Genomic DNA, 12,392 nt, shown 5'->3' on the forward strand with positions numbered 1-12,392 from the left:
ATGGGTTACTGTGAAGTTTTTTGTGTCTATGATCCTAAGCAGGGTACCTGTGATGTTTTCGACTTTGAATAAAGTTACAGATATGTTTTTTTTTTTAAAAATATGGACGCAATCGCTTGATAAAGAAACGTAGGGACCTATGTGCAAAATATATATCCCCTCTTCCAAAACTGCTAAACCCCTCGCCGGTAAACACGCTGGGACGCACCGATGGGTAAGAGCGGAAAGAAGCCGAAGGAATCGCACCGACATGGCCGAGGCCACCGTGCCTCACAGTTCGGCGATGAGGACCTACCTTCGTCTGCCTATGACGCGCCACCGCCCCGCCCCGAGGACTCCGACGATGACGATTCCAACGAAGCCGCAGCGGAAGGCGAAGACGAAGGAGACGCAGAAGCAGGCGACCAGGGCCAGTGGCAAGTAGGCCCTATGCCTTCCAAGTTCCACCTATATCAGCTCTCCGTGCAGGTATGTAGGTAACATTGCTATCTTCCATTGTATCTTAGATCTGTGAAAGTCTCCATGCTCACAACCTGTTTGACGAAATGACAACGAGTGTTGTGCTTTTGTCTTCAGTCGCCAAAAGGGGACATCAGCTACCTGCAGAAGTTCTTTCTGATGTACGTTGGCGGACGCGTCCCGCTTCATCTGCAGGAGGATTTCTGTGGCACGGCCCTCCTTAGGTCAAAACATTCCAAAGCATAGCCTTTGCACAAACCTCCCCTGCTGTCATTTTCACAAACATCGTTTGCTCACTGAGTATATCTATTGCTGAGGATTTCAGGGTTCCCATTAGCAAGAAATGATGGATCTGACATTGCATTGACATACATGTTTTTGGAAGCTGTCATGTTTTAAATGGTTACTCTCTGAAGAATTTTGATCAGAGGTGTTCAAAATCATAGACTGTTAGCTTCAGAATATCAGTGCATATGTTGCCACTCATGATATATTTCTTTCCTTTGCAGTACTGAGTGGCTTCGCACTGATGCAAGACGAACAGCAATTGGCTTGGATTTCGACCGTGAGTCACTTGAGTGGTGTCTTGATAACAATATGAGCAAGATTGGAGCTGATGGATATTCGAGAATGTTGCTTTTCGATGGAAATGTTCTGCAGCCAAATGAATCTCGCCTTGTCAAGCAAAAGATCAGTGATCTCATGCAAGGTCTAAATACTACCAATGATAATGGATCTACAGAAATCTGCGATCAGTCAGAGTCTGCTATTCCAAAATGCTTAGCCAATTCGACCATGGCAGATGCAGTTTTGCCTGGAAGAGACGTTATTTGTGCTTTCAACTACAGTTGCTGTTGCCTTCACAGGCGAAAGGACTTGGTTTTGTATTTCAGGCATGCTTTCAGTGCACTTTCCAAAAGAGGCGGCATATTTGTAATGGATCTATATGGCGGCACATCATCTGAATGCAAGCTTCGTCTCCAGAGGAGATTCCCCAGCTTCACTGTGAGTAGAGTTATAGCATTGCATTGTAGTTACAGTGCATTGAGAGCTGTCTTGTGAAAGTACTAGTTTCAAACATGCTTGGCACAGTGTCATAGGATTAGTATATTTTAGGGTGAGGTTGCACTCTTTCTGATGAAAGCTGCAGTACGTATAAGAATGATTTGCTGCTAACAACTCTAATAGTTTTAAGTATAAAATTAGAAACATATCGTGGTTGTAATATACAGCATAAAAGATGTTGAACTTTATTATCTTAATATCTCAGCAATAGAGTTTATGTTCACATGCCTGACCATTTTAGCTAGTACATATTTTCTCTGACCTATTGGTGCATCGTCATGTAGTTAGCAATTCAGTAAGTTCTCTTGATTATGGGTTGCAACTTGCATGGCAAATGCTTGTGTTATATACTAAGTTACTTAACACTCTTGTTGGGTTTGATATAAATAGCTTGGGTATGATGTAGTACATAAAGGTTGTAAGACCCTCATTACATTTTGTTGATTGAACACATCCTTTACACACACACACACGCACTAGTAGTTTCTGCAAGTTGATATGAACTGCAGTCTGCTTTGCTCTATTCTAATCTTGTGGCGTAATATTGAACCTAAATTTCTTCTCCCTCTTATATCAATACAACTACCCATACAGTATTTCTGGGAGCAAGAAGAGTTTGATATCATAACTCGTGAAACAAGGATCAGCCTCCACTTTCAAGTTGGAAAGAAGCAGATGTTGCGGCATGCCTTCACTTACCATTGGCGCCTGTAAGTTGCTTATACATTACTTGGCAAGGCATCATTTAAGTTCATACTTGTGCTTATTTTTCCCATTCACTGAGCGGCTGTTACAGAAAACCTGCGAGGTTGCTAGTCTTCCCAGAATAATAATCCACATAGAAACTGTAGGTAAAATGTCATGGTATTGGACTTCTGGGGTGGATTGAATTTTTTATGGGAGGGTGACCACCATAGCCGAGGGAGAAGGTGCCTACGTGTGGTAAAGATTGGGGGTAGCAGAGTAGGGAGAAACAGTTTGTGCTCAATAAATCCCATATGCCTGGCGTCATTAAATAGTCCAGGACCTAACAATTTTAACATAACTGTAACGAAACAAATCTTATCTGAAGTGAAATAAACTGAATCCAAAGGAACCAAACCATATCTTATATAACTAAGATAGACACTTACCAATAAGCTTAATCTGCTGCCACACCTCGTGATCCTGCCGCAGCCACAATGGGCTTGGGCCTCCTGCCGTAGGTTTCAACATATTGCTGACATACTCTGATGGTACTGTGACTAGCCACGTGCGACTTTTATCGTGCCCCTACTCACAAAACGAAGTCGGTTCAAGGGGGAATTAGATTGATGTTCTGCAGTGCAGTGCAGGGAAACCAAAGGCAATGACATGAGATTAACTTGTGGCACCAAATCATTGATACAATTGATGCGAAGGAGTTGCTCTGGTTATATCTGTGGTACGACTGCACAAGATGCATTTTCGTATGCTATGTCTCTGTAACATAGGGACGTTCTTCAGTTATGGTCAGCGGTACATGTGTGATATCAGCAAAGCTTCCTCACTGTGTTATATTGGTTTCTAGAAAATATGCATGTGAATGGAAGACATATTTGTTCCTTTGTACAGATCGAGGAAGAATAGCTTTTAAAAAAGCCATTTCGCTATTTTGCAGGTGGTCGATACCAGAAATCAAGGACTGCTTGGAGGAAGCTGGATTTAAATCCATCCACGTCTGGGTCAGGGAGATGCCTGATACCCAATCAAGCGGAAATGCCAAGGAATACACTGCTGACCGAGACGTGAAGTACGAAGAGTTGCAGCATTTCAACCAGGGAGATGCTTGGAACGCCTATGTAGTGGGAGTAGCGAACATCTAGATGATGCATGCTGCCTCCTGTTACGAAAATATGATGGAAACCTGGTCTCAGACAATTTTTCCTTCCAATGCACCCAGACCAGTTCGTCTGCTGCTGGATGAGCATGTTTTGTCTAATGTACGAATGTTCCCTCACGCCCTTTTTACATGACATTACATTGCCGGAAGTATTCCAAAGCATCTGCTCGATTATCCAGATGATATGTCAACGTGATGCCATCCCTTTTGGTCTCTCACCAGTTGCAGACTTTGTAACCTTGTACAAAACGGTGTTGTCGTGATACCATCCCCCTCTCTCGGTCTCTCCTGCTCCGGTTCAAAGCACTTGCAGTGTCGAAGAAGATATAGATTAACTCCATTGGGCCTTGATTAGTTCAAGTTTAAATCTGAACTATGTACTGAAGTATGATGCTTTGCCCACCTTTGTACCATCGTCCAAAAGGAGCTTTCTGCCGCAACGCCTTCCACTCTTCCAGTCCTACTGGGTCGCGTGACTCGCGTCTACGTATGACGTATCTACCATCAGCTTCCCGCGTTTGCACGACGGTGTGGCAGAAGTGTATCAGGCTCCTATATGCACTACGTAGAAGATTGCTACCGAATAACCCCGTAACTGACAGGGAGTGCTTGTTGTCGGTCCAGGGTGGCTTGCCATCGTGTCGCCAGCGTGGCGAGTGCGGCCCGCACCTTTCTTCGCTCTCCTTGGACGCCGCGCGCTGCAACCTTCTTCTCCAAGTCCGGCTGAGCTGGCGGTGGCGAAAGGAGGAGCCGACAACGAAGACCTTGGGCGAGATGCTGCCCGTCCTGCGCCGGAGCGCCCTGCTGCATAAGGACGCGCCGAGATGTAGAAGGCCCCTGCGCCCGTGCTTGGCACTGACTGCTCCCTGTACTTGACAAACCACGGAGAGACGAAGATCAACAGGAGCCAAAGAATTCACCAAATCAAACCCCCCAAGAAAATCTCTCTCTTCCTAATGCTACAGGAGCCCAAGAACACGAATTGATTTCTCCAATGAATTCTGCAATCTGCAATCAATTGAGGGAGTTCCTAATGCTACAAGAGCCCAAGATCACGAATCGATTTCTCCAATGAGTTCTGCAATCAATTGAGGGAGTTCCTAATCTCTCTCTCTCTCTCTCTCTCTTCCTAATGCTACACGCGCTGGAGTTCGTTCTCGTGAAGTTTCGTCAAGACGAATCCGTTCTGCGGCCTGGACCTCGAAGCGCATCTGCTCGGCCTGGGCATCGAGGCATGGGAGCGCCTCCCACTCTAGCGCCATGGCGCCGGCCGTGTCCTGCGCAAGGGAGGAGACGCAGCGGAGCGGCTCTGTGGGGGCGACGACGCAGTCGATGCGCGCCGCCACGGGCTTGGACTGGAGGCCTGACGCGGAGGAGCGCGAGGCACTGGACAGGAGCTCGCCAAGGCGCGGACGGTGGCGTCGAGGCAGCCGGCGCGGAGCGAAGTGGCTGCGAGGTCGACGCCGCAGGAGGAGTTGAGGTTCGCGACGACGGAGGCGTCGCCCACGGCGGTCGCGTACTCCGCGGCCATCGTGACCCCCGCGCAGAATGAAGGGGAGATGGCGAACTGGGCCAGGTCCGGGAAGCAACTGGCGGACGGCGGTGAGGCGAGCGCGTCGGAGAAGGCGCGGATGCAGGCGAAGGAGGCCGCAGCGGACGGGAGGCGGAAGCGGCCCGTGGACCGGAGCCGCGCGGCCAGGCCGATGGCGAACACGGGGAGGAGCGAGCGTCGTGCCGCAGGCGGTGCGGTTCGACGACACATACGGCTCGGTCGGTCTCTGGGCTGCCCATGCTGGACGGCCACGCTGGAAGACACGCCGGCCTGACAATGGACCATAACGGTCAGAAACATGCTTATTCGCTAGCGAGTAAGAGGTAAAATAAATTCGATGGTTTTTAATAACTAAAACGTAAATCGGTACGTATGTGAAATTCGTGGTGGTTTTCTGTAATTTACTCGTTATAGTTTTGTCAGCCTCTTCGAATTTTGGATTGGGCTCCAAATGCTTGAACTTTATTTCCCTGGTTCGTGAGAGAAATTGAACCGTTTTAACTGTGAAATTTCTTTTTTTAACCAGTCTCCCGACACGGGACTTAAATCGAGCGACACCTTCTCTGTACAACTTTGTCTGGAGGTTGCACGGAAGGTTCCGATTCTCAATCGACCACGGGCGGCTCAAAGTGTTTAAAAGCTTCTTACTGCTCCTCTGCTCGCCATTGTGGATTGACTAGATCGCAGAAGTATGGGTACGTCATACGTCAAGGATATGATTGTTTGTGTTCACTGTGAGTCCTCAAGGATCGCAATGGAAAATACACGAGACAAAGATCGATCGATTGCTTGATCAGGGACTAATTAATTAGACAGCAAACGCAAGGTGGCCACATGGTCTCGTGCCAATGACAAAAGGTTGGAAGAGCCGCAGCCCAGAAGAAGCCGGGATTGAGATTTGAGAGCGACGTAAACCAGAACACCAGATTGATCTGAACGATTTATTAGTCGCGAACTTGGGATCGGGTGGAGAAAGCAGGACCCTGACTTGGGACGGTACGATCGAGGGGCCGTAACTTCTGAGATCGACGGTCCGGCCAAAGTTGACCTCAGAAACTCATTTTCCATCACTCTTTGGTCGGGGTCATTTTAGCAGAAATCACCACTCTCTGTCGTCTCTCAAGTTTGTCAATTTTTGAATGTATCTAGATGTGATTTAGTGTACAGATGCATTCAAATTTAATTAAAATTGAGACATCTTTTGTTGGACGGAGGAAGTAATTGATTCAAACGTTAAAATAACAAAACGACATATCCGTAGTTTAGAAGGAAAAGCATGTGAGAGCGCAAATTTCTTTCTTTGAGGATGCAGTTAGAAGTGCTGCAACCTGCATTGCATTGCATGCCTGAAAAGCACAAGTGGTTGAACAGGAAATATCGATGAACACATGAAAAAGAGAGGGATTCGATGCAGTGCAGTACGCCCAAATCACCAAAACGGCATGTCGCCCTATAGCTTTATTCTGTTTTTTGTTTTGCTTCTATAGCTCGGCGCCCGACATAGATAGAGCCCACAGACCGTTGCCAAGTGCCCATACCTTAAGCGGGAAAAGGTTAATAAAGCGCCCGCATCTATCATCTCCTGCAGCCATGCCTCCGGTGGGCCACGTGCAGTCACGTTGCACCCCACGCAGAATCATTGCTTCTCCCGACGCTCGAACCCAACCCAACCGGAACGGGAACACATCGGATCCCCCGTTCCCCGAACCCAAAGTCCAACCAACTACAAATATATACTCGCTCGCTCGCTCCTCCCATCTCGCAAAAGCTCGAAGGAACACATCGCGTCCGATAAAATAGAAAGTCGCCGTCCCACCACTCCCCCGGGCCCGGCCACCCCACCCGGTCCCGGACCTCGGCTCCCAGATGCGCCTCCCCCAATGTGGCCCCGGCCCACTTAGCCCCCGGCGGCGGCGGCGGCAGCGGCAGCCATGAAGCGGCCGCTGCGGGGGCCCTTCGCGGCGCTCCTCTTCGTCGTGCTCTGCGGGGCGGCCTCGTTCCCGTCCGCGCTCCGGCGAGCGGTGGCCCCCGCGCCCGTGCGCGCCCCCCCGCTCGATCCCGCGCGCCTCAACGCCACGCTCCTCCGGATCGCCGCCTTCGATCCCTCCGAGCCGTCGCTGCGGCGGGACGTGGACGACCTCCTCGAGGGCCGCCTCCCGGTCTCCTCCTTGCGGGGGGCCCGAGCGTGGCGCCGCGACAGGCTCCACCCGCTCCACCTCCGCCACCACCAGGTCCCCATCCACCGCCGGAGCCACGCGGACCACGACCACGACTCCCTCCTCCACCCGCTCCCGCGCGAGGAGCTCCTCCTCGACCCCTCCCTCCGCCGCTCGCTCCGCTCCTGGCACCGCCTCCGCCGCCACGACCCCGCCGTCCTCCGCAACCTCCCCTCCATACTCTCGCTCCGCGACCGCATTCCCTCCTGCGCGGTCGTCGGCAACAGCGGCATTCTCCTCCGCGACAGCCACGGCGCCCTCATCGACTCCCATGCCGCCGTGTTCCGCCTCAACAACGCCCGTGTCTCCGGCTACTCCGCGCACGTCGGGGCCAAGACCAACCTCTCCTTCATCAACAGCAACATACTCCATCTTTGCGCGCGCCGCCCCGGCTGCTTCTGCCACCCCTACGGCAACGGGGTGCCCATCCTCCTCTACATCTGCCAGGCCGTCCACTTCCTCGATGTCGCCTCCTGCAACGCCTCATCAGCCTCCATTCACGCCGCCCCCATCTCGGTCACCGACCCTCGCCTAGACGTCCTCTGCGCGCGCATCGTCAAGTACTACTCGCTCCGCCGCTTCGTCGCCGAGACGGGCCGCGCGCCCGAGGAGTGGAACGGCGTGCACGATGCGGCCTTGTTCCACTACTCGTCCGGCATGCAGGCCATCATGGTCGCGGTGGGAGTGTGCGACAGAGTGAGCGTGTTCGGGTTCGGGAAGGCGGCCGACGCGAAGCATCACTACCACAGCAACCAGAAGAACGAGCTTGACCTCCACGACTACGAGGCGGAGTACGCCTTCTACCGCGACCTCGCCGAGCGACCGCAGGTAGTCCCCTTCCTCAAGGACACCAAATTCAAGGTCCCGCCCGTCGTGTTCTTCCATTAGGAACCGAACCAGCTTCCTATGGTGCACCCAATGTGCTCGATGTTATGCCACGCTTTGTTTTTGGGACCTGCTTATTTGCCAAGTGTAAAATCGGCTCTGCAAGGTAGGTTGTTTATTGTGATTAGATGATAGGAGAATTGAGATAGATTTGGAGTTGCAAAGTGTACATTAAGAATTAGGATCCTCTATTGGTATAGGAGAAGTTGCTTCAGTTTTCGGCTGATTCGCCACTACTGTTAGTTTGGAAGTGTAACTTTAGAATGATAATTCTCGATTTTTTTTTTCAGAATCCAATGTATATTTTATATGAAGCCTTGTTTCTACTTGCTCTGCATGTATTGCCAATATCATTTCAGCTTACCTGTATGTGATTTCTCTTAGGTAACAGATATAGTGTTTTACTGCTTCATGTCCTTGGCATACAAGTTTTTTTTCTATCATCATGAACTCGTCTCATATATCAGCTCACAAAATAAGCAATAACAGAGGTACATAATTATTTCTGTGCTAATGTGTATCCTCTACTCCCTCCGATCCATAATAAGTGTTGTTGATTTAGTAGAAGCTTCATGTCCTTGGCATACAAGTTTTTTTTCTATCATCAAGAACTCGTCTCATATATCAGCTCACAAAACAAGTAGTAACAAGGTACATAATTATTTCTGCTAATGTTTATCTTCTAACCCCTCCGATCCATAATAAGTGTCGTTAATTTAGTACAACTTTGTACTCCCTCCGTTCAACAAAGGATGTCTCAACTTTTACTAAATTTGAATGCATCTATACACTAAGTCATGTTTAGATACATCCAAATTTTGACAAACTTGAGACATCTTTTGTTGGACGAAGGGAGTATTACAAATTCACAATTGACGAATGTTTTGCATTACACAAGTTCAATATTTGCGGCTGCAACAGTGCAATTATTGCACATTACCTTTTGTTGCTCTACAATCTATGTCTCCCAATTCCAGCTCTTGTTTCTTAGACTACTCATAGTGCAAGCAACTTAGATAGTAACATAGATGATAACTAGGCATTTTGGTGACAGGGCATGGTGATTAATGAAAAAAGAAAGGAAGATGGAAACTAGGAAGAACTATCCCCTCACATACGGCGTTGTGGGCTGTGGCTGACACATGGGGCCGGGCCCACCCGTCAGCCACCCCCATGGTAGCAGTTGTATGTCAGAGGAGCTGCGTCCGGTAACTAAATATGTTGCCATCACATCACACTTTTCAAGATAAAATGAGTTTATAAGATACTTAATGATGTTTGTATGTTACCACAAGTTATGTTGACAAAGTAACATAGACTAGTAACATACACATGTTACTACTTTAGGTTACTTTCCACTATTTCCACTATTACTAGCCTTATGTCTGCTTATTTTCTGTATTTCTTTTATGGACATTTAAACTGGAGCCTACCTGTGTTGCACGGAAATCCATTTGATGCGTTTTTATTGCTGTCCTGATACTTGGATGTAGGAAAGCATGCTTGACATTTTACGGTGAAATGTTACCGTCCGTGACACACCATTCTGTTGTTGTGCCATCAACAGCGAGCCCACCACCTAGTATGTTTCAAACAGTTGCGTACTTTCTTCTTTTCGTGTTTTTAAGCAAATGGCCTCTTCATGGCTGGCCATGAGCTGACCACAATATTCTCCCTGTTTTGAAATGAATCCACCATGTTCAGCGGCTCAGGAGGCTTCCGGCTCGTTGGCCTCAAAACACTCGTCACGACGAAGTTGCAGACTTGCAGTACAGCCGCCGGTTGTTTAATCAGTGCAGGCTGTGGAGCATTGTGTGCGAGGTGCATTTGATGATTCGATCTACCATGTTATGCGTGCACTGCACATTTAGTGAGCCTGGTACCTTTTGTTCTGTCTCTTTTTTATACTCCTACTAGAGTGAAAGGACAGCCCATACATGTTATTGAGTGTACTGGATCTCACCTTAAACCGGTAAACTAATTGACAGCTTTGGGTCACTTTTAGCATTTCTCCTTGTCTTTTGAAGAACTTTCTTTTTGTAAAGTTATATCTATCATTAATCTTCCCTACTAGAGTGTACCAATATCAGGACAACCATCCAACTCTGTTGACCGTACAGTCGAAATCTGTTGTTTTATTTAGTAAGCATTATTACTCGTTACGGAATCTGGAGAGGGGACGAGAGCTCATGCCCCTATGACTGGCAAACGAGCTTTGTTTTCAGCCGAGTATTTCGTTGGGTTATAGAATTTCCACAAACATCCTGGTTTGAAAAGTAGATATGACCTTAACAATGCCCTGAGCGGCTGAGCCTGCGTTTCAGAAACAATAAACTTCGTTGTTTCTTCTGTCCTCGCAAAGTTCTTTTAAAAAAAAAAACAAGTTTATCTCGTCTGAGGAGCTACCGCTACTTGTTACTTGTGAATCAGTTCCTTTATTCCTTTTCTGGGTAATAGTTAGTTGTGTTGATCCGGTTCCCCCATCCTTTTCTACTGCTTCCTAATTTCACAGAAATGATGACAACACTTGCTCTTGTTTTGTTCTTTTTTACTTTGCGTTCTGAATCTAAGTTAGTTTTGGTGTAGTATTGATCCGATTATCTGCAGAGTTGTACGCTTCGCTCATAATCGATAAGCAATAGCACTGGACTGAATGCTACTGGCAGTTTGCTCAAGAAGTTGGACCGAATGCTACTGGCAGTTTGCTCAAGAAGTTACCCATCAACCTAAAAGCTGCGGACCACTTACCTGCCCAGAAACTTTTGCACCCTCAGCCAGCCACTAATTGACGGTGATTTTGTCCTAATAAATGGATTTGACAGTCTAATCATGTTTGGAACCCATTGATGCTTCCACCAGTTCTTGCCGGTTTTGTTGTTGTTCATTCGTCCTCCTGGACTCCTGGTGGTAGTAGTTTTGTGTTCCCCATAATTTTCTCTTCGTCGGACCAGGGCCTGTAAGGCTAGTTCGTTCTCCTTCTTGTATACTACCTTCCACTAGCAGTCTAGCTAAGCCTTCTGTGATTACTTCAGTGTTCTAGAAATCACACTCTCTCTTCTTTTTTGACAGCACCACTCTTTTTTAAAAATTTACATGGTGGATGATTTGATCTCCATATTGCACCTTTTTTTTATAGAGACAGGCCATGTCTGAAGATGCAGCCCGTTGAACTGAGATAAGTCACAAAGCCCATAAGAGGCCCGGGTAAGAATGTCCCAATCGCTTGGACTAGAAGAGCCAGCCCATAAAAGAACCATCGATGGCACGCCACTACGCCGGTAATCATGGGTTTATGCAGAGTCAAAGTAAAGTACCTACAAAGATTAATTTAATTCATCAATGTTAACCCCCTAAGCATCCTTTGGAATTAACCCCCGGACATTAATGAATTAAATTAATCTTTGTAAATACCATTTCTCAGCCGATTCAGTTGATATTCACGGCGGTTCTTTTCTCCTTTTTCTGTTGCCAAATCAGAAGGCCACGCAGGAGGCGGACGTGGGAAGCAGCGAAGGGGTTAAACAGGAAACCATTCGGTTGAACTCTGAACCCAGCCAGATCATCCTGTCGCAAGTTTCAGTTATGCAGCTAAAAAACAGTTTTAGTTGAGTTAACATTTGAAAAATTCTGTTCTACGCAGAATGTCATGATACATTAGCATTTAATGATTAACAAGATGTAATTAGTACTAGAACTCGGTGGGTGACTTGCTCGAAGTTCTCATCCTTCCATGAGCCATGGCATGCATGCATGTTCAGACAAAGAACTGGGAGAAGGGATGAGCATGTGACAATCAGTTAGACAGTTGACAGTGTGATTGCAACCGTTGCAAAGCCCCAAAGTTGAAGGGGGTTAAGTGGCCGTTTCTCGCTTGACTCTAAACACTACTTGTCTCCGTAGACCATACCATACACATGTTCTTCAGTTCTTACCGAGGAATACCATCAATTTATAATTGACTGGCCCACTGCTGTGTACCCTATGTTTCATCTCGGTGCACATGATTTTCTCCGTCGATTAAATTCACGGACCTATAAAAGACAGGTTAACTTCATGAAAAGTTTTGTTCCTTTTTTTCTCAAGGAAATTCGTCTGCAAGATTTGACTGTTAGAAATTGCAACCTCTCGAGTCAACCGCGAGAGATCAGCTTTCGCCGCTGCGCCAGCGTGACCACGTCCTGATGCAACTCCGGCCGGCAACTTCTTCTGCAGTTGGGACGCTAGTAGTATACCACTGTTACAGAGACAAAACCACCTGCCTGAAAACCGGCATTTCAGACTTCAGTAGATCAACAGGCGTGATGAGGTACGCACCGCAGAATTGACCGATCGATACATCCTTCTGTCAAGGCAT

General features: G+C 47.7%; 2 protein-coding genes across 7 annotated transcripts; both read left to right on the plus strand.

The window, feature by feature from the left end:
• Positions 1–154: 154 nt before the first annotated feature.
• On the plus strand, positions 155–3,603 carry LOC100838671. Its single transcript, XM_003564610.3, has 5 exons — positions 155–468; positions 577–683; positions 969–1,464; positions 2,119–2,234; positions 3,164–3,603. Exons 1-5 carry the CDS (start codon positions 211–213, stop codon positions 3,366–3,368), a joined length of 1,182 nt encoding a protein of 393 aa, XP_003564658.1. The 5' UTR covers positions 155–210; the 3' UTR covers positions 3,369–3,603.
• A 3,074-nt stretch (positions 3,604–6,677) lies between these two features.
• Positions 6,678–10,111, plus strand: LOC100838975 (sialyltransferase-like protein 1). 6 transcript variants are annotated; one of them, XR_002962977.1, is made up of 4 exons: positions 6,678–7,981; positions 9,093–9,246; positions 9,532–9,634; positions 9,743–10,111. XR_002962977.1 is itself a non-coding variant. In XM_010234285.3 (2 exons), the coding sequence occupies exons 1-2, from the start codon at positions 6,869–6,871 to the stop codon at positions 9,132–9,134; spliced, it is 1,155 nt and encodes a 384-aa protein (XP_010232587.1). In that variant the 5' UTR covers positions 6,678–6,868; the 3' UTR covers positions 9,135–9,510. The 6 variants fall into 6 exon arrangements, 2 of the variants coding, with proteins under 2 accessions (XP_010232587.1, XP_003564659.1); XR_001405826.2 differs by having other exon boundaries at positions 9,532–9,620; XR_002962979.1 differs by lacking the exon at positions 9,093–9,246.
• Positions 10,112–12,392: the final 2,281 nt, after the last annotated feature.

Source organism: Brachypodium distachyon, chromosome 2 (genome assembly GCF_000005505.3).
Source record: "Brachypodium distachyon strain Bd21 chromosome 2, Brachypodium_distachyon_v3.0, whole genome shotgun sequence".
Taxonomy (NCBI): domain Eukaryota; kingdom Viridiplantae; phylum Streptophyta; class Magnoliopsida; order Poales; family Poaceae; genus Brachypodium; species Brachypodium distachyon.

Bases quoted from the DNA above. Each gene is read 5' to 3' on its own strand.
- LOC100838671 (XM_003564610.3), top strand. From the start codon at position 211: ATGGGTAAGAGCGGAAAGAAGCCGAAGGAATCGCACCGACATGGCCGA. The intron at 469-576 runs GTATGTAGGTAA...TTTTGTCTTCAG, and splicing joins TATATCAGCTCTCCGTGCAG to TCGCCAAAAGGGGACATCAG. The intron at 1,465-2,118 runs GTGAGTAGAGTT...CTACCCATACAG, and splicing joins GGAGATTCCCCAGCTTCACT to TATTTCTGGGAGCAAGAAGA.
- LOC100838975 (XM_003564611.4), top strand. From the start codon at position 6,869: ATGAAGCGGCCGCTGCGGGGGCCCTTCGCGGCGCTCCTCTTCGTCGTG.